Below are 21,335 nucleotides of genomic sequence, written 5' to 3'. Positions count from 1 at the left end.
ATGTGTCTACATGAGTTTTATGGATCAAATGAGCACATGTTGATTTTCTACTTGGTCACTTTCTCACTTACAATGTTTTCAGAACTTTCAAAGGTGGAGAATCAACAGATATTTAGCCTCAGTGTGATTCAGGTTTTTGTCATAGGTTCCAAATGCATCTTGGGCAACTTGGGAGTATACTTCAGTGGGTACGCTCATCATCCTATTCACACTTATAGTATATAGCAGACAGCAGGGTTGGAGTCAATTACATTTTCAGTTACAATTACATTTTTAATTATCCATGTTCAGTTACAATTCAATTTCAATTACAGTGACCAGCATTTTCTCCAGTTACAATTAAATTCCAATTGTTTTTTATCCTCAGTCAATGACAATTACCTTCTCAATTACTAATGATGTGCTGTGGTGTGTGTCCCTAGCTTCTCTACTAAAGCTGTGGTACAGAGAGCTGGAGGAGCCGCTCATTCCTCATGAGTTCTACGAGGAATGCATCAGTCACTATGACAACCCAGAGGCAGCTGTTAACGTCGTCTTGGGACTTCCACACACCAACAACTGGTGCTCTGCTACCTCATCCGCTTCCTGCAGGTACCACGCACACACACCACGCACGCGCACACACACTATGGGGAGTGAATCCATTCTAAATTCATTGCATACCCCATACGTTTGTTAGTCCATTTTCACGTGCACCTGCCTACCTAAAGGCAGGCATACACTGTACAATTTTTGTCCCATTTTTAACTGATTTTTGACTTGTGCGTCTATTTCTGGAATCGTGCGAGTCTCTGCTAGATCGTGTGTTGTGCATCGTGTAGTATACATGGAGTCACGAGAAGTGATTAACACCTCATGACCAGCTCCCAGCAATCGTAGGTCGTAAGGATTTCAAACATGAGGGTATCTCACAGTTGAAGCAGTGTCACGGACCGGCTTACCTTAAACTCTCACACTGCGCATGCACAAACACAATAGGACCGCTGTAAAATTGACAGACTGTACTGCCCACGTGTGTCCATCCAGTTCCTGGTCCATCACATCACCGTCTTTTCTTTTTTAAAGCTATTTTTGCTGAGATTTGCGAGTGTCTTTCCACTTCCGGGTTTTTCTTCTTCGTCTGTTTTAATGGCGATGCTTAAGAGTTCTTCTTCTTCTTCTTCTTCTTCTCATTTGTACGTTGCATTTCCGGAAACAAGACCCAAACGTGTCGTGTATGAATGTACAGTGTGAGAACATGAATCGTGAGCTGCACACATTCGGGCTCTGCATCTGAGTCGCACAGTTTGAGCTGGAGCTGAGTGCAACGATTGAAGAAATCGCACAGTGTATCCCAGCCTTAACTTTCATTAAACTTACCTAATTTAAGTAGTTAGGTGTAGTGGCAGGTGTGGCGTGAGTGAAGCTATAGTGATCACTATGTAGCACCGTCTGCGTGACATGTAAACACTAAAAAATTGTCAGGCGTGCAGCTTGTGTAAGTCAGTAAGTGTGTGTGAGTGTTTAGTGTCGTATCCTGTCCAATCACAGCAACGATCTGACTCAGAGCGTAACACTACAGTCACTACCACTATATGGACGGGTTTTGTGACACAGACTGTAATCGGACTAAATGGTGGTCCGTTATACACTCTCTCTCACACATACACACACTAACATACCTGCACACATGTATACGCCTGCAGGCGTAAGCACGTAACAGGTGTTTACATGTCACATAGACGGTGATCGATAGTGAAGAGCACCTGATCGCTATAGCTTCACTCACGCCACACCTACGTCTACGTGTGACTGATATATTTATGTTTGTTAGGTGCACAACCAGGTGTGGCGTAGACCTGTTAACACCTTCAAGCACACATGCTTGTGCATTGTACCCGTGTACCATTTCTAATTCAATGGAAAATGTAGATCAGACGTGCAGGCGCATTCGTTTATGCATTTGTTTACGCGTTCGTTGGACTGGTGCACATGAATTTAGAAGGGATCTACCCCCCATACACACACACACACACTTAAAACATCAACAGATACATCAGCTCCAACACAAAGGTGTGCAGATGTATTCCCTGTCATTCCACAGGCCAACAGTGCGACTGTAACAGTGTAACGTCTGCTGTACAGATCCCATATCAATATCAGAAATCGCTTCAATATCAGCAAAAAAAAAACAATTCAGATCTGAATATGTCAACCTACGTCTGAGACATAAACAAGCAGTCCATTCCAGACTCCGCTCCAGCGTTTCTATCCAGCAGCTGACACACTAAATACTGGCAATAATAAATAACAGTAGTGAACCTGAATTGTTGTTTTTCACTTCAAAGAGACAGAATTATGAAAAGTTCACTTTATAATGTTTTTTCTACAGTGATATACAGCCTCATTCAGAGGGCCAACGTTGAAAAAGATTTGTTTCCTCCCTCCCGTTATTCCATATTTTGTAAAAAAAATCAGCTCCAAACGGGCGAGTTGGATTTTTGCCCCCTTATGACTCATAAGGTAGAAACTCTTCCTCCTGACAAACCTGGTGTCTAGAGACACGCCCAATCATGCATATGCATGAAGGCCCCAAAACAGCCTGTTTTTAGAAGCGTCATGAAAGAGACTTTTCAGAGGGCTAAAACTACAGAAAACAGGCGAGTTTGGGAAAATAAACCTTAAATACTATGTTGTTGAGGTTCTTGGAACAAATAGAGATGTGTGAAAAATAGCATAATACTGGACCTTTAAGTGTGATATGTGACAACATTAATTCACCATCTCATCTCCGGCACCGTCGTGTTAGTGCGTCAGTGTCAAAGTTAACATTTATTTTTATAAATCCCAAACTTAGCGTGGAATGTGTTGCATCTTTCAGGCCGTATTTTGTATTTATAATTATTGTTATTAATTATTATAAAGGAATGGAGATACAGGTTTGAGCTTCGACCGTGCGTCTGTCAGTCCGAGTTGAAGTGGACAGCTTTTCTCAGAAATTGTTTAAGATAGGAAAACCAAATCGGTGTGTGGCTTCAGGGTATCAATTCCTTGGTAAAACGGGAACTGTTGCATTTCTCGGTCAAAATAAATGCTAACAACACCAAATCTGAGATCCTTGGTTGTCATGTGACTGTGGGGGTACGAGCCATAGTTGAATAATGTTGGCCACTAGGGAGCGCTGCAAATATGGGACAGTTATATCTCTTAAATGTCAAGACCAATTTTTACCAAATTTGGTGGGTATGACCTTGGCTCGCTCCTGAGGCCATATCTTGAAGTTAATCGTGATTGGTCAAATTGGGCGTGGCTTATTACAACATAAAAAACATTTATTTCAGCTCAAGTATTATGCTGCGGGCTGTGAAATTTACAGGGTGTATATAGAAGAGCACACAGTCCACCATACCAAAAAGTGCACCACTAGGTGGTGCTATAATGGGTGCAAATGCATTTTGTAACTTTCACATTTTAAATCACACCTTCATAAACTTTCCACGCGTTCACTGCAAATGGCACGTTGGCCCGTGTCCTGACACTCGCCCCAAGCCCGTCATCCTTCGTGACATAATTCCATGGGCTCCGCAAAACCTGGGGGAAGGCTTGGCCCCCTTTCATAACTGCTTGCAGTTCTAGTTATTATTCTCTGTCTAAAATCCTTCTGCAGGTTTTCGCTCAGTCAGCCAATGTCACCATCACTAAGATGGACGTGAACAACCTGGCCATGGTCATGGCTCCCAACTGCCTGCGCTGCCAGTCCGACGACCCCAGAGTGATCTTTGAAAACACGCGCAAAGAAATGTCCTTCATTCGGCTGCTGATCCAAAGGCTGGACACCAGCTTCATGGATGGGATCCTATAGCCGTCCAATGGGTGATCAGGAGGACATAGACTCACTGCCCTGCTCCTTTCCCAGTGGAGCAGCTGTTTTTTTTACACCTGTAGTTCTTCAGTGTCATTTCCATGAGAAAATGTCCGTGTTTGAGTAACAGTTCACGTTAAATAGCAGCACTGCGTGTGCCTTCACTACGATACAATTACCTTTATTTTGAAAGGACTCACCAACTCACACATCCCCTCCCCCCCAAAAAAAACAAAAAACAAAAACCTAATAACAAACAGTTTTACACAAAAAAACGTTACTGTTTTTTGTTTTTCAATGCACTTCCACACAGATCAGCCACAGCATTATCAGTCGCTGGTTCCCAGCTCCAGCTCCAGTGCCTCCACTGGAGCTGCAGCCGGGCAGATATGTAGCAATATTAGGCTAAGATGTTCAGTTCTGGAAGAAAGCATGAACATTCAGTATGCTGAATCAATTTATAATCGGGTCCACGCTGGTAAACTAACAGTTCCCACTGAAAATGAAGAAATCCAAGATGGCCACCATCCGTGTTGCCAATTTGGATATTTTTTTTATAACTTTGGTTTTATTTGACATAGAAGCTTGATCTCAGTGGTGAACTATAAGTTTACATTATAGGTTGAAAATACCTCAAATAGTGCTCACAGCAAGATCCAAGATGGTCGCCATCTTTTTTACCACAACTTTGGTTCTGTTCGACGGACAATCATTGTCCCCAAAAACCTACATTTTGATCACATCTCTTCGACAAACAGAATCAAAGTTATAAGATTAAAACACGGATGTCAGCCATCTTGGATCTTCCTCTGAGCACAATTTACAGTATTTTAAGATATATTAATGAATGTTTTGATGCTGAAAACCATTCACCACTGTGATCAAATAGAACCAAAGTTATGACAAAGTATTCAAAGGCGATATGGATGGTGGCCATTTTGGATTTTGAGTGGGAACCATTGGTTTGCCAGTGTGGATCCCATTAAAATAGATTTTGCATCCTCAAAAAACCCATATACAAATGTTCATGCTTTCGTTCTGAGGTGAACATGTTTTTGACATATCTGCCAGGCTACTGGGATCAGACTGGATCAGAGAAAACCTTTAAGGACGTTTCTCTGATGCATAGCTGTTCATTTGGTCTAAACCTATTCCAGCATCACTTCATCCATGGGGGAGGTGAGTGAACATGAACTGAGGACAACTTCTGAGCTCCTGAGGTTCCTCCACCTGTGAGTCCAGCAGGGACTGGTGTCACTGGTTCCCTGTGTGTGTGTGTGCTGGGAAGGCTCAGGAATTCTGGAATAAGATGAAACAGAAAGTGTAGAAGATTCCAAAGCCTCTGACGTCTTTGCAGGAAACAGGAAGTGATGGACTTGTTCTGTTAGGTTCTCACACCAAGGTTCCTCACTACAGAAGCAGAATGGGATGTGAACCCAGCACAGAAAGAGGATTTAATGCTCGCCAGACTTCAGTAATGATGTGTCGCTCTCTGATTGGCTGCTGGATGAGCTGGAGGAAGCTGACCAATCAGAGCTCAGCAGGCGATCGCTTCTCCTCTGTGATCGTCTGAGCATGTGATCAGTGTTTGACGTGCACACACATGCACTCACCATGTTCCTCTGCTGGAAGCGCATGTGTGTGTGTTTATTGTATGTTTATGTCACACCTGCCTACAAAGAAAGTCTTGTTTGATGATTTTGTTCCAGATGTTTGCCACGTTTTAACTCATTGAACATAATTTATTTTTATTTATTGCAGATCTGTCCTTTGCCTTCTTCAGAGCTTGTGTCGTCGGCTTTGTGTTCATCTTTCTGTACGATTGTGTGTGTGTGTGTAAAACGTGTCGGTGCTGAAATGTGTGCAGTGGTTAAAGCACAAACGTCCTGGACAACATGTTAAGAGTTGGTCCCTCCCACACACACTGCACTCAGATCACATGCACATTGTTGTGCTCGTGCACTATTTGTTGTGTAACATGAGGGACTTGGTTCAATCAAACCAACAGGATTGTGTGTTTTTGGAGAGTGCACGGCTACCAGAGCCGAAAGACATTCCACTCAGAGCTCTAAAGCATGGTGTGTCCAAACTCGCGGCTTGCGGGCCACATTCTGCCCAACAGAAACATTTCGTCCGGCCCGTAGGAAGATTTGTTCAGCAAAAACACGACTCTTTGTGAAATGTCACTTTCTTCTAAATTTACTAAACTTCACCAAAGTCCTGACGGGGCTTGCAGTGCTACGTCGTTTTCAGTAATATTCTACAACTTAGAAAATTCTCCGAAATTATCTCACAGAATTCTGGGAAATTAAATTACTTTGCAAATGTTTAGATTTGCTGTAAATCAAAGAAATTTTGACCAACTGCGGAACACTCAGGATTTTTAAAAATAATTTACAACAGTGGTTCCCAAACAGGGGTACGTGTACCCCTAGGGATACAGGAGCACAGTGCAGGGGGTTCTCGGAAAGATTTAACAATTTAAAAAATAATCAGCAAATGTTCCTTTTTTTTTTGACAAATTCACCACAAACCAACAGTACTAATGCTCAATAAAATACATTTTCTTGTATATTATTGAAACAGGATTATTTTATGATGTAAAGGACCGTTATATTACACTTTTAAAAATACGAGACAATAATTAGCTGCATTTTACACAGGAGAACGTTTAAAATAAATCCCACATGAATAATCGTTTGAATTTGGAAACCAATATTGGAGACACATTTAGGGGTGCTGTTCCAGAAATTAAAAAAGCATGAGAACTTATGGAGATGGTGCTTTATGATATGAAGATGGGGTACATATGATCTGACAAAAATGCAAAGGGGGTACATGGGACAAAAAACATTGGGGAACCACTGATTTACATGATATCTTACCCGTCAACGTGAAACTAAGGCAACACAGTTTGAATTTGTGCTTTTTTGTTTTTTTTGTGGTCCGACTCACTTCAGATCAAACTTCCACCATTAAGTGAGACGTTTGACGTGTGTATGAACGAGTGATTTATGGCAGCAATGGTCGACTATTGTTCCCATAAAGCAAGCGTTAGCATGTAGCTGACAGTAGCTTCTGCACTTTGAGTTAATCCAACAGTGTGTTTGAGGAGAACATTCTGTCACCTTTATGTGTTCTGATTGGTGGTTGATGTCAGTGTTACTGAAGAGAAGCAGGAAGTCTGCAGGCTGAGGAGAAGCTGGACATGTGACAGCAGCTGGTTTTAATAAACGATTGAAACATCAAAGCTTTTTCTTCTGTGCAGCTTTATTTCAACCTCAGGATGTCAGCGACGCAATCGACAGAAACTAATAGGTTATCTGCCATATCTGAAACAGAACATTAGAACACAACTGTATTTGTTTCAAGTATGATATATTATATAAGAAGTAAGAAAATGATTGTTGTGGTCACTGGAGTTTGGTGGCAGGGGTGTTTTTGAGGCACATTTTAGTTTTGTACACTGTGGAAGATTTTTGCAACTTATCAAAAACACAATTGTCAAATTTACTTCAAAACATTAGTTTGTCATATTTGGTACCAAAATGTCGACAGTTATGAGACATCTTCAACAAAATAATTTGGGTTGCTTCTAAATCTATTTTGGACGTCTGATGACAAGAGTGACAAAATAAACAGTTGATAATATTTTGACCTGGGGAGTCATTTTGCGTAAGATTGTCCATAACATCATCAATATACACGGCAGAGTATCATCTAAGGTCTTAAAATCATCCCAGTTCATTCCCCAAGCTCATAAAACAACACCTTTGGCAAGAAGAAACAATTATTGTGTAAATATAGTCCCTTATAAATGTTTTAAAAAACATTTATTTGATAATTACATGTTTCCGATAAATTGCGAAAATCTTCCACAGTGTATATCACTAAAATGTCAATGTCAGGTTTATTTATATGGCACATTTCAAAACAGCTATAAATGCCCAAAGTGCTGTACAGCAAACATTACAAAATACAATGTAAAAACAGTCACAAAATATACAGCATAAAACAATAATAATAAAAGACATGGGATCTGCTCAACTTGTGTTGAAAGCCAAAGCAAAAAGATGGGTTTGCAACAATGACTTAAAAACATGAATGGACTGGGCCATTTTGACATTCAGAGGAAGGCTGTTCCAGAGACTCGGAGCCGCTACGGTAAAAGCCCGGTCTCCTCTGGTTTTACGCTTAGCTATTGGCACCACCAGAGTCAATTGATTGGAGGATCTCAGCGTTCGACCTGGATCACGAAACAACAAAAGCTCCGAAAGGTAGGATGGAGCCAACCCATTCAGACATTTAAAAACCATCAACAGTATCTTGAACTGAATCCTAAAACTGACTGGAAGCCAGTGCAGAGGCCAACACGAGTTATGTGTTCACGTTTCCTCGTTCCCGTGAGCAAACGCGCCGCTGCGTTTTGAACCAACTGCAGACGCCGGATGGAAGTTTGATCGAGCCCACAGTACAGAGAGTTACAATTATCTAAGCGACACGTAATAAAAGCATAAATGACACGCTCCAGGTCGGCGTGAGGCAAATAGGATTTGATTTTGCTGAGCAAACGCAGCTGACAAAAGCTATTTTTGACGACTGAACTAATTTGTCTGTCAAACTTAAATGAACGGTCCAAAACAACCCCAAGATTCCCAGCAGAGTCGTGGAAATAGATACTCAAAGGGCCCAGAGCAGTGACATCACACGAGTTTCCAAATACAAACAATTTCAGTTTTGGAGTCATTAAGCTTTAGGCAATTATGAGCCATCCAGTCCTTTACTTCCTGTAAACAATCAAACAAAACTTGAGCATTGTCTGTGCCTGGCACAAATGAGCTCAAAAACATCCCTGCCAACAATTCCAAAGACCACAACAATCATTTTCTCACTGCTTACATATCATACTTATGGGGAGGAGTATTTGATCTGACCACAGACCTATAAAGAGATGTTTGACTTCTTAAAGCTGGACTGAAGAACCTAAAGAAGAACCTGAAGAGACATCACACACAAACTGAACAGGAAGTAAAGAACCAGAGTCACATGTTCCCAATGTGGTCCACCATGGTGTCAGTGGACCTCCAAACCTCCACCTGCAGCTCACAAAAAGACGACAGCATCTTCAGGGCCGAGTTCCACGTGTCCGGGTCTCGGTCCCCAGGGTTCTTCATCAGCTGGAGGGTCAGAGGGTGGGGGGGTCGGTGGGCTTTCAGCTTCACTGCAAACTCCAGCATCTCAGCAGGTTGGATGAAGTTAGAGCTGTTGGAGAAAACATCAGTGAGGTGAACGTGTGGACGTCTAAGAAAAGGAACACATGAAAATATCACATGTTTCAAGACCTCGTTAATGACAAAAATGCACAAAGATGCTCCCATAAAAACAAAAACACTATGATTGCAAAAAAAACCCCAAGAAACTGGCAAAATTGCTTCAAAAACACACAAAACAATTCATAACAAAACAACAACAAACCCACACAAAAAAAAAAAAAAAAAGGTTAAAACTTAAACTTACATAAAGCTGTCATTAACATATTATGACATGACTGCTGTCATTAGCATGAATAAGGTGTCATGGAGGCTGTCATTAAGTGTTTGTTACCCTGACCTAGGGGTGGGCAATATGGGCAAAATTCACATTTTATCGCAATTTTTTTCATTCAGATCATTTTGACTATTTTAAAGTTATTTACCAATAAAACAAACCCATAAAATCATCACCCTAAATGGAAAAAAGATCAAATTATATTTAAGTCAGGGTATGTTCCAAACATTTTAAAATATTTTTGTAAAAAATTTATGGAAACTGGTTCCAAGTACAAATAACATCAAACAAAAACGCTGACAAGCAAAAAGTCATGTTTTTTTAAAGCCCTCATTTCTCACAGTTTGGACAATCATAAGCTTTACAAGATAAAACGTTACTGCTTTGGTTACATTAGGCCTGGGTGATATGGACAATTTTCATATCTCAATATTTGTCCTCAAAATGGTGATGGTCAATATAAACAATTTTTTTTTTTTTTCAATATAGTTTTACACAAAAACAATTATTGGGTTATGGAGAAAAATGCCACAAAGACCCTTTTATTAATCACTAGCAGCACAATATCAACTTTTTCCTTCATTAAGGCTGAAAAATTCTGTAGCATTGCTAAACCACATTCATTCATTCGTAGCGTACTTTCTGCGCTGATTGAGCGCTTAAATATTTAGTGCTAAGATGAGCCTGATTAGTGTGTTTTGGCAGAGAAAAAAACCTTTGAATGTGCTGTGTATGGTACACAGACGTATGGCACAGACAAGGCACCGCAAGGGATAAAATGTGAACTACAGACGTTTCCACGATCTCCGCGATTTGGCAGATAGTCGTCATGTTTCATCCTTCAAGATCTAATATCGTCAGATCGCACACCCTTACCCTAACCCTACCTAACCCCACTAGATCCCTCCGCCTAACACAAAAAATGCCAACATAGCTCCAAAGGTGTCATAATTTAGCCAACAACACTTAACGATAGCCTTCATGACATTTAATTCATGCTAATGACAGATAATGACAGCGTAATGTCAGCCTTGTGTATAAAACTTCAGGTAAAGTGTTACTGAATATACAAAATGATAAAATATATTAACAGGCTTCACCTAACCAAACATTCTGTCAGAGAGCCCCTGTCCTACTAAGCAGGATATAAATATTTCAGCCTGGCTATGTGCACACTCCTGTGAAACTGTTGGAGATTGCAGCGTCAGAACAATCACAAACACAGAGAAACTGTGTAGAGCAACTTACATCCACTGAGGAATAATTCTTTAAAAATATGAACTAAAATCCATCCTGGTCCCGACCAGGTTAAGTGTTCAGCCTAAGTTACCATGGTGATTTAGCCTGGTAAGACGTTAACCAGCATCGTACTACAGCACACACCGATTAAATCCTGGAAGTTAGCACAAGAGGAAATCCATCTTCATAGTACAGGCCCTAAATAATTGAAAACCATCACAAACGACAGTAACGCACACATCAATGCGAAAAAAACTAAATGTTTCCAAAACACCAAAACACAAATGACTCAAAAAACTGAAAACATTAAATACACAAAATGAGACAAAATGACAGTTAAATTACACATATATAAAAACATTTGATATGACAATATACAAAATCAACCCAGAAACAGAACAAAAGGCATAAAATGAGAGAAAAATATACAAAATGGCAACAAAAACAAACCTTTTGTGTTTTCCTGTGTTAATGCTCAGATTGGATATTATTCTAAATGTTGACATGAATGTATTTAAATCTCTTGAATCAGACAATAAGCTGTGATAAATCTCTGATTTACTAAGTATTATAATGGGACACGTGTGTAATGCTGCCACCTTGTGGTATTGTTGTGTATTTGTAGCCTTACTTTGAGATAGGCTTGGGGTCAATTATTATTGTAATCCTGTAATTGATAATTCATTACAATTAATTGGCATAATTGTAATTGAAAAATCCTGTTGCTCTTGTGAATCGTAATTGAGTTTAGATAAACATTTTATTTGTAATTGCCGTGGAAAATAAATAAAAACTGTCAATTACAATTTAACTATTACTGTTCTATGTCTTACACATATGTAGTTAAAAATCAATAAAATATGTTTCATAAAAGTAACCAATCATGGTAAATGGACTAGATTTATATAGCGCTTTATCACCACACTGAAACAGTCTCAAAGCGCTTTACATATCAGCTCATTCACCCAATCACTCTCACATTCACACACCAATGGGACAGGATTGCCATGCAAGGCGCTAGTCGACCATTGGGAGCAACTTAGGGTTCAGTGTCTTGCCCAAGGACACTTCGACACAGTCAGGTACTGGGATCGAATCCCCAACCTCTCGATCAGAAGACAACCCACTACCACCTGAGCCACGGTCGCCCACGGTCATCTCCTCTTAGCCTCAGACAGAGGGTTGATCTCAGTGCAGCCTTCGATACAGTGGATCATCATTTACTGCTGCAGAGACTGGAAAGTGTTTTTGGGATTCAAGAAACGATTATTTTAAAAAATGTTTTAATTTTATTTGGTCCAAAACACCTCAGAGAGAAATTATCAGAGCAAATAGTGTCTCTGGATGGCATTACTCTGTCACCCAGCACCACTGTAAAAAACATAGGCGTTATCTTTGATAGTGACTTATCTTTTAACTCTCATATTAAACAAATCACAGCCTTCTTCCACCTCCGTAATATCTCTAAAATCAGGAATATCTTGGCCCAGAGTGATGTTGAAAAACTAATCCATGAATTTGTTACATTTAGATTAGATTATTGTAACTCTCAACTGTCAGGATGTCCCAGTAACTCACTAAAAAGTCTCCAGTTAATTCAGAATGCTGCAACTAAAATACTAACTGGTACTAACAGGAGAGAGCATATTTCTACAGTATTGGCTTCCTGTAAAATCTAGAATAGAGTTTAAATCCTCTTGTTAGCATACAAAGCTCTACATGATCAAGCTCCTGTGCATCTTAAAGACCTGTTAGTGCCTATATCGCCCGGGCAGAACACGCGCAACGCTCTCAATTTGCCGTTCTTCTGGAAGTTTCTAAAGTGTCTAGAAGTAGAACATGAGGCAGAGCTTTCAGCTCCCAGTCTTAGTTAGCTGCTACTCTCTCCTTCTTTAAGGCTAAACTAAAAACCTACTTATATGCTAAAGCGTATACTGTATAATAGTGTTAACCTAACCACTAGGAACAAAGCCCTAAACCTAAAAATAGGAACTAAAAACTAAGATTATTATGTAGAACACCAACATTATATTCAAACACAATCCACCATCTACACATACTGTAGCTCTAATGGGCTGCAATGGGGGGATAACCATTCTGACACAGTTGTGCCTGTATTGTGCTCACACTGCTTAACACCATTTAAACTGATGTTTTTTTCACTCATTCCATTGTTTTCCTGTATCATGTCTTTCTCCTCGTCCTTCTCTCTCTTTTCTGTTTCAGGCTGGAGATGGTGGTCTCCAATCTGTGGTTCGTGGTTTGGCTAGTCTGGGACACTGATGTTCTATCTCTCTATCCTGTTCTGTTGGTCCTTCTGTCCACTAACCCCAACCAGTCAACGCAGTTGGCTGCCACCTCTGAACCTGGTTCTAACGGAGATTTCTTCCTGTCGATTCTTCTCACTGTCGCTAAATGCTTGTTCATGTGGATCTTGTTGGGTTTTTTCTGTCTTACTAGGGATGCAAATTATCGAGTAATTAATTAATCGATAGTGGTTTCATCTTATTGATCGATTATCGATTAATTGATAAGCGGCAATTTTTCTGAAAGGCTGAATTTCCCTCTGAATAGGTTCTATCTGCTGTATGCATAACATAAAATACTATCTTCTCTATGATATATTAAAAAAAGTGCAAATCATATTCTTCAATCAAAGATTTATTCTGGGCTCAATTGAGGGCAGATAATCACATTTTGGAAGCATATCAAACATATTCTGAATAGAAAATATCAAAAATATTACACAGGCTACTTAACATGAAAATAAATTGGGCATTCTCTCATCTGCTACATTGAAAACATTAATAGCAGCAGCATAAAAAATAAATTCCTGAATAGAAGAATACAATACTATGTAGGCTACTTTAACATGAAAATAAATTAGTGCGCCATCTCTTAGCAGCATAATTAAATAAATAAAATAATTTCTGAAAAGTAAATAATGTGTTACATGTGGACTATTAGCAGCATTTTTAATCCCCTTTAAACTGGGAAATGTGACAATATCACAATAACATTAGTAGACCAGGACTGGACTGTCACATCTGCTGATGTTCTACCAGCACTTCCAGCAGTTTGGCATGAGCTGCAATCCTCCTTAGAGGGGTTAGAAATCCCAGGTGCTTGTGCCTAGCATTGGTGGTGTTGACATTAAGTCATCAGAAGCCATCTGTGAAGAAAAAGAAAAAAAATTAGATTTAAATGTGATTTTGTTTTTAATCATCATTTGTTTGTAATAGGTTAAGAGTTGTATCATTTCATGAATGAACCACTATTAATCATTAATAGATTGCTTGATATTAATTAATAATATTAATTAGATAAGATAGTAGAAGCAGTTAAAAACTATAATTGTCAAACAATGTGCTTTGTGGGCAATGCATACAGTTAAAAATATCAGCAATAATTATATTAATGATTGAGTTTACCTTCATCCTTTCATCCTGACTCTGGATTTGAATTCCCCCACTTTGCTGGCGTCTCCCTCGTCTGTCTTGAGATGCACGTTGATCAGGCTGAAGGTGATGGGGTACGTGTCTGATATGGACACCTCAGTCTCAGACACATAATCATCATTGCAAAGTTGAGTGTTTCCAGCTCTGGCACCTCATCCTCCATCAATTGCCAATATTCATCTCTCAGCTCCAGCGTTCTCGCATCTGTGAGTTTGGTCACTGTGCGGTCATATAGTACAGCAGACACGGTCCACCGCTGCTCCGTTAGTCTGTTAAACATTACAATGACTGAATTCCACCTGGTTTTACAGGATTGAAGGAGTTTTTGAGACGGCAGCTTCTTTTTATTTTGCTACGAGCGCCTTGTTTGCTGGATTGCTATGATTGAAGTGTTGTACGTGTCTGTTAGCACCTACAATGACTGGGTTAATGTAGGTAGCGAAACCATTGTTAATGGCCAGCTTCAGAGTGTGGGCAAAACATGGAACTGAGTGCCAATTGACTCGTGTGGGACTGTTTGCAGAGACAATATTCCGTGCACTGTCGTGTATACAAGCAACTACACGGCCGGTGAGACCCCATGTTTCCACAGCCTGGTTTAATTTGTCAGCTGCATATCTCACTGACATGCTCTCTGTGAGTAGGACTGCTGACATTACCTGCCAGTCCGGTTCAGTGTAATGGCATGTAACTGTGATGTAGCTTTCTGTATTCAAGTCCAACAGTCTGTTGTGAGGGCCACAATCGCGGTTGCGAGCTGTGTTTTCATATCGGCCTTCTTCCTCACGTAGCTTGCTTCCACGCAGGTGGTTATGGTTGTTCTAGAGGGGATATTGTACCCTGGCTCGATGTACTTTATTACATGTCTGAAGTAACCATGTTACATATCCACTGGGTAATGCCCTCTGCTTTGATGGTGTCACATACCCTTCGTCCCAACGCTGTGGTGATGGTAGGCTGAGAAGAACGACTCGCTGCTTGAAGCATGGCTGAATGTGACATATTTAGGTGGTAATTCAATGAAGTAGTGTAGTTGTTGTACTTTAAAATACTTTCACATATTGTGCATTTGGCATCTTTGTCATCATTAACCAACTTAAAGTGGCTCCATACTGCACTCCGTTTTGCCCTCTTCATCCTGTCAGTGTACCACTTCTCATTTGTCTTGCTGTTGTCATCAGAGCCCTGCTTTGCTTGTGTTCCCGAGTGTGCATCAAGTACGTCAGGCATCAAGCGCACCCTCACGTGGACGGACGGGGAATTATGCGTTCAAAACTGAGTTAATTTATTTTAATTGAGTAATTTCTTATCGACAATTAATCAATAATCGATTAATTGTTTGCATCCCTATTACTTACTATGAATTTTATATTTTGTTAAGCGCATTGAGATTAGTTTGTTGTAAATTGCGCTATATAAATAAAGTTGATTTCATTTATCAACTTTTCCCACAACCAGTCAGTTGTCTTAAGGATCATTTTACCATTTTACTGGGGGCCGCTCCAGCTTCCGTGACTCTCACGGGTCTAAATGTTGTAAAGAATGAATTAATCACACCATCTATACCTTCCACAGTGGAAAAAGTCAGCAATGATGACAAATTGTGTCTTACCTTGGTAGTTTTTTAACAAAAGTTGCTTCAATGTGCACAAAACTCTATATTTTGATAAAGCTATATCGTGTAGTCAGACAGATACCGCCATTACACACATCTGAGCACTTCTCAATCGACAAATCTGTCCAATGAGGCGCATAGTGCTTGTGTGTAAAATAGCCGATCCCTCCTTTACCCAGCTCTGATTGGCCAGGGCCACCCCCTTAGTGTTTGATATCATCAATTTCTAAAGGCTCTGAGTTTTACAACGCACTGTCAAACATTCTGATTGGTAAAGCATTGCTGAACTAGACACATGCGTAACGCCACCAAAGAGTGGAACCACAGCGCATGGCACCACAGAGACCTGAATAAAAATGGATATGTGTTTATTTCAAGCCAAATTGCAACATCTAGTGGTCAAACATAAAACTAACAATGATTGGATAATGTTCGACTAACATATTACAGTTACACACTTGTTTCCAAACTTGTGGAAAACTTTGACACAGTTGTGGCAAAGTGGGCTTTAGCCTGAACTTTTTTGTACAAAAACATGTGTCTTTGGCCTAATGTTTATTGTTATCACCAAACTTGCTGTCAATGCATTAGTTCAATGATTTCTGCTTTTAAAGCCTTCAATAATAAGAAATGGCTTTATATTTGATGTAAATTTCGAGGTTTTTTTGGACGGACTATAGATTTCTGTGTTTTAAACATTATTTATTGTCACTTAATAGGGCTGGGACGACATCCTGTCGTCCCGATTCGATTTGAATCCCGATTCATGGGTGCCGATTCGATTTAAATTGCGATTCTAATTGTGATTCTAATTTGACAAGTATTGTGATTCTACAGTGAAAATTATCACAATTTCTTTCCTTATCCAAACACATAAGTTGAATACTAAACTTCTAAAAATATGTCACAGTTCCAAAAAACAATGCACATCAAATCACATTAAGTCATTCACTAATTTATCATTATTTATTCAGTGTCTAGTTTTTTTGTTTAGGAACAGGAGCTGGTCAACATGCTGGTAGTTAGGCTGCTCCAAAAGAACTGTGGTCATGTCTAAATCCGTTCGCCAGGTGCAGGTTTAATCACGATTGTTGGTTTTTTCTGCTGCAACTCTACTTTGTGCTGCAAGTCTTCCTCGTGTTTGCACTTACTTGTTGGTGCATTACCGCCACCCAGTGGTTGTCCCCGATAATGTGAAAAATACAATAAAAAACATATTGATTCTGGGAAGAAGAATCAATTTTTAAAATCAGCACCCAAACTTTTTTTTCCACTCTTATCACTCAGTATCATATATTTCCAAAATGCCACATCATCTGTAGCCAGTAAGGGTCCTACTTCAATCTGAAATAAAAAATTAGCCAAAGTGGCTGATCACTGATCTTACCTGATGTTGAGGTGTTTCACAGAGCTGGGTGAGGGTCCTGAAAACAGCTGAGTCAGCACACACACGTACTTAGCTGTAAGACACAAGACAGGCACAATTTATGCAAACCAAAACTCCCTTGTTTAATGTTAAGTGGTGTAAAACTAACTGATAAAAAGAGTAATAATAAACATATAAGAAAATAAATCATTTTTCACAAAAAAATTACACCCAGAGGTAAAGCAATTTGGAAGTCACACTTTTAAACTATAAAGTGGAAAAAAAGCTTGGTTATGCCCCTTTCAATTTTGTTTATAAAATAAATACATTTAAAAAATCTTACATAACATTTATCCAGCGTTGTAACGCGTCACCGCCTCAACGTTAATTTTGACAGTAACTAGTACTGTAACGCAATATTTTTTAAAGAAATAACAGTTATCGTTACAATATGGTGCATTTGTCCGTTACTTTGCTAGCTGCAGTGTACTTCCTGTTTACAGTGGTGCTACATATTTTTGCAGGACACCGTGCCAAACACAGTAAAACAGAAGAAGTAGAAGCATCGTCAGCGTGTCTCTGTTTACATCGTGTGCGCTAATCAAGACGAGTCAATGCGAGAGCAGGACGAGGACATACGCGCATTATTTTACTCATCTGTCTCCAAAAGATGCATCGGTAAAGCTAAGCTAAGGCTGGTGGACGTGATGGAAGCCTCTGCACTGAAACAACAGCGTATGGATTTTAACGGTCTGTGACTGTTATCCAGGGACAGATCAGCAAAACTATTGCACGGTATGTTGTTGTAAATAAGCAGCCTGTCACTACTGCTGAGCCACTGCTAACAGCACCTCGTTAGCCTGATATGTTTAGCATTGTGTAGCTGAGAAAAATGCTGTGAATTAGTTTTTCCACATTTATTTTTATCAGCATTTTCAACAGCAGAATGTGCACCTGGAATATGCACAGCTTACATTACATTACTGTGCTAAGGCTGAAATTTTACTGTTTTAATTTTGGAGCATCTGTTTTGTGCTTTATATGCACATCATTTATGGTTGTTTTATAGCAGTTTTAGTAAAGCAGAGTTGATTACTTTTATTTATTTATTGATTACTTTTATTTATTTATTTTAGAAGTTTTTTTGTGTTTATGTTGAAAATGATTGCTAGTTTTTGTACTTAAGCTGTAAGGGAACATTCTAAGGCTAAACACAACCTTTTTATGATGCTGAAGCCACTTTAATTTTTGATCTTTGATTCTGAATAATATTCAGGTTGTTTTGTGTTAATTATTTCACAATTCATTGTAACATTTTCAGTTTCTGCTGGTCTCAGGTAAATAAACTGGCATTGAAAGAATACTTGAATGTAAATGATTAGAAACTTTAGGGTTAGATACAATAACATTTCATTTATCAGAGGCTTTTATCCAAAGCAATGTTAATACAGGGGCACAGTTGATCAACAGTGGATTATTATATTATTACAGCACTGATATGAAGCTGTATGGACACTAATGACCCCCCAAAAAAATATACATTCTTTAATTCTAAGTAACTTAGTTACTTTTTCCAGTAACGCATTACTTTTTGATGTAAGTAATCAAAATAGTAGTTACTTTGTGAATGAAGTAACTAGTAACGTAACTAGTTACTTTTTTTCAGTAACACTGCATTTATCCCTGTAACATGTTCATTTCCAAATGTAAGAGTGATAAATGCACATTTTGTTTAAATGAACCTCAGAGGTTTTACATTTATTTTACCACTGCCAATTTAGGTTATTATTCTGGAATACGGTTAAGAATTATGTTTACCACACAACCAAAAACATGATAGAAACAATGCCAAATAACGCCATTTTTTATCTTTAATAACAAAAATAAATCAATAACTTTGATCATTGGTCTTGTAATATTAATGGCAAAATTCCAAATTCATGAATAAAAATTCTTAAACACCTTTTCAAATGTTCTTAGTTGAGTTTATATATTATATGAATACTTTAAAGTTTATGAAAAACAAAAAAGGTGAACGAACTCTGCGTCTATATGAAGAACTGTTTCCTGTTCCTCCAAATGTGATGCTGTATTCTTCTTACTAGTGATGTTTTCCCTGACTTTGTTCTTTATCCCTTTTATGTTGTATTACTGATTTATAAACTTGCAATTTGTCAATAAAATTTGTTTAAAAAAAACAGAAGGCAAGAGGTCATACTGAGTTCAAACTGGTCTCCTATGCTACAACATGCAAACTATTATCTATTATAATATCACATTATTTTCATCATACATAATCTATATCCAGAGATCGCAACTATTAATTCCATCCAATCATTGCAACATTTCTGCTGTTTTGACCAAAGTGATTGAGCTCAGATATGTCATCATATACGTCCACACCACATGTGTCAAACCCAAGGCCCAGGGGCAAAATCTGGCCATTTAAAACATCTAAACTGGCCTGCAGGGGAAAGTAAAAATGACTGAGAAAACAGTGTAAATTACCAAATAATTTAGTTGTGGATATCCCAGTGGGGTTGCAACGAGGTGTAACATATCTGGTAAATTGGCAGAATATCTGTCAGAGATTGTGAGTAATTTTAAATCATTGCATCATGTCCAAACATAAATATTGGTATTTATGTTAAATAATACTCTATAAAATGCACAACATTTCAACAGATTTATTTGGAAGTAGAAGTTAATTATTTAAATAGAGTTTCATTGAATTTGTCACAAATTCAATGAAACTCTACAATATTTGCAGTTTTTCAAAGCTTATATAACACAATGGAAGTCATTTTCACTCAACTTGTTTTAAGAAACCAAGTTATTCCAAATTCCTGCTCACTCCTTAAATTATTTGGCAAAATTTCCTCAAATTTAATAAATATAGTCACTACCTGTCACGACTGCTTGGATATCACCATTGCCTTATGGTACTTACGGTGATTAATAAAGAATATTATTATTATCATTGTTATATAGTACATACATTTATATTGAAATTTAAAGTTGCGCTAATGTTGAAATTGTTCATTGCTCTGTGTAGCATGCACGTGAGCAGAGTTTAAAGATTATTTATCATTAAAAAAAGTGATCATCATATAAATGAGACGTGTCTTGATATATTAGTAAAAGTAGCAAAATGTATTTTATTTACCGGTATCTTAAGATTTAACATTTTTATGACAGAAACTAATTCTCTTTCTTTCTTTCTTTGTTTATTATTCTCTGCACTGAAAAAACCCCCAAAAATACAAAGGAATTGATATATATTTTCTTAAATTGTTGTTGTGAATGTGAGTCTTTTCTGTGTTGCACTGAAGAAATAAAACGTTATCACAGATTGTTTTTTTTTTTTTTTTTTAAATTGACCCGTTTCTGCAACGTTATGAAAAACTTTAATGCCTTAAAATACAAAAACCTTTGCAATTATTTTGAAAAAGCTGCAGCAAAGCGACATCCTGGAGGCGGAGCTTTAGAACACTATGAATATGCTGAATACGTTTATTTTGTGAGGAATATGAAAGCACCACGCAGCATAGTGATTATGGTGTTGCTTCTTACTGAGGCGGTTGTTACTGAGGCTCAGGGAGTGCAGTGAAGGTAACGCCTTCAAAGCTTCCACCAGCTGCTGCATAAACACTTCTTTGTCGTTGCACTGTTCCAGGAGGCGACAGTCGTTTAACTCCAGATCTACGAGCAGAGACAGGGCAGCAGCAGTGAGCTGTGTACACATTCTGATTCACTTTGTAGAACAAAATCTGATGATTTATTTAGTAATGGATTCATCTTTTAACTTTTTAGTTCATCAATCAGTTCATTAGTAGTAGTAATAATAATAATAATAATAATAATACATCAATTTATTATAGTGCTTTTTTGGACAGTCAAAGTCGCTTTACAGAATTAAGGGATTATTCTTTCACTCCATACTTTTTTTTTTTTTCAAAATATGTTTACTAGTTTTCCATTTTAAATACAATTAACAAAATGGTCATGCTGACATAAACCATGGAATATATATAAAAAAAAAAAGGAAAAATAATACAATAATAACAATAAGACAATCATACATCCATCCACACATACTCTCACGCCTAGTGAAGCTTGCACGTAAAGACATTAAACATTGTTGTACACTGTAACCCATGCCTTAGTGAGGAGAGAGAGAATTATAAAAATAAAAAATAAATAAATAAAAAACTTATTTTGCTATAATGGTCATGTAAGGTTCCCATAACTTTTCAAAGTCTCTTTGTT

General features: G+C 38.3%; 2 protein-coding genes across 6 annotated transcripts in view; one reads left to right on the top strand and one right to left on the bottom strand.

Annotated features, from left to right (window-relative positions):
* The window catches only part of arhgap39 (Rho GTPase activating protein 39), a 56,433-nt gene extending 49,577 nt beyond the window's left edge, over positions 1-6,856 (top strand). The window contains 3 exon segments of the mRNA XM_028444615.1: positions 423-554; positions 557-591; positions 3,647-6,856. Of these exon segments, the coding sequence (XP_028300416.1) occupies positions 423-554; positions 557-591; positions 3,647-3,841 (362 nt within the window). The 3' untranslated portion in view covers positions 3,842-6,856.
* Positions 6,857-6,963: 107 nt separating this feature from the next.
* lrrc41 (leucine rich repeat containing 41) overlaps positions 6,964-21,335 on the bottom strand; it is a 36,508-nt gene continuing 22,136 nt past the window's right edge. Inside the window, exons 8-11 of one of the 5 annotated variants that reach the window (XR_003673910.1) lie at positions 20,640-20,768; positions 17,088-17,160; positions 8,783-9,142; positions 6,964-7,173 (exon numbers count right to left, since the gene is read on the bottom strand). Coding sequence is in view for 4 of the 5 variants with exons in the window: in XM_028444661.1 (XP_028300462.1) it covers positions 8,884-9,142; positions 17,088-17,160; positions 20,640-20,768 (461 nt within the window). In the remaining variant the exon portion in view is untranslated. Of the gene's footprint in view, positions 7,174-7,195; positions 9,143-17,087; positions 17,161-20,639; positions 20,769-21,335 lie in introns of those variants that run through there. The other 4 variants (XM_028444661.1, XM_028444659.1, XM_028444658.1 and 1 more) reach the window with 4 other exon arrangements.

Source organism: Gouania willdenowi, chromosome 4 (genome assembly GCF_900634775.1).
Source record: "Gouania willdenowi chromosome 4, fGouWil2.1, whole genome shotgun sequence".
In the NCBI taxonomy this organism is placed as follows: Eukaryota; Metazoa; Chordata; class Actinopteri; order Blenniiformes; family Gobiesocidae; genus Gouania; species Gouania willdenowi.
The sequence above is the reverse complement of the archived record's forward strand: the minus strand, read 5'-3'. Positions and strand labels throughout refer to the sequence as shown.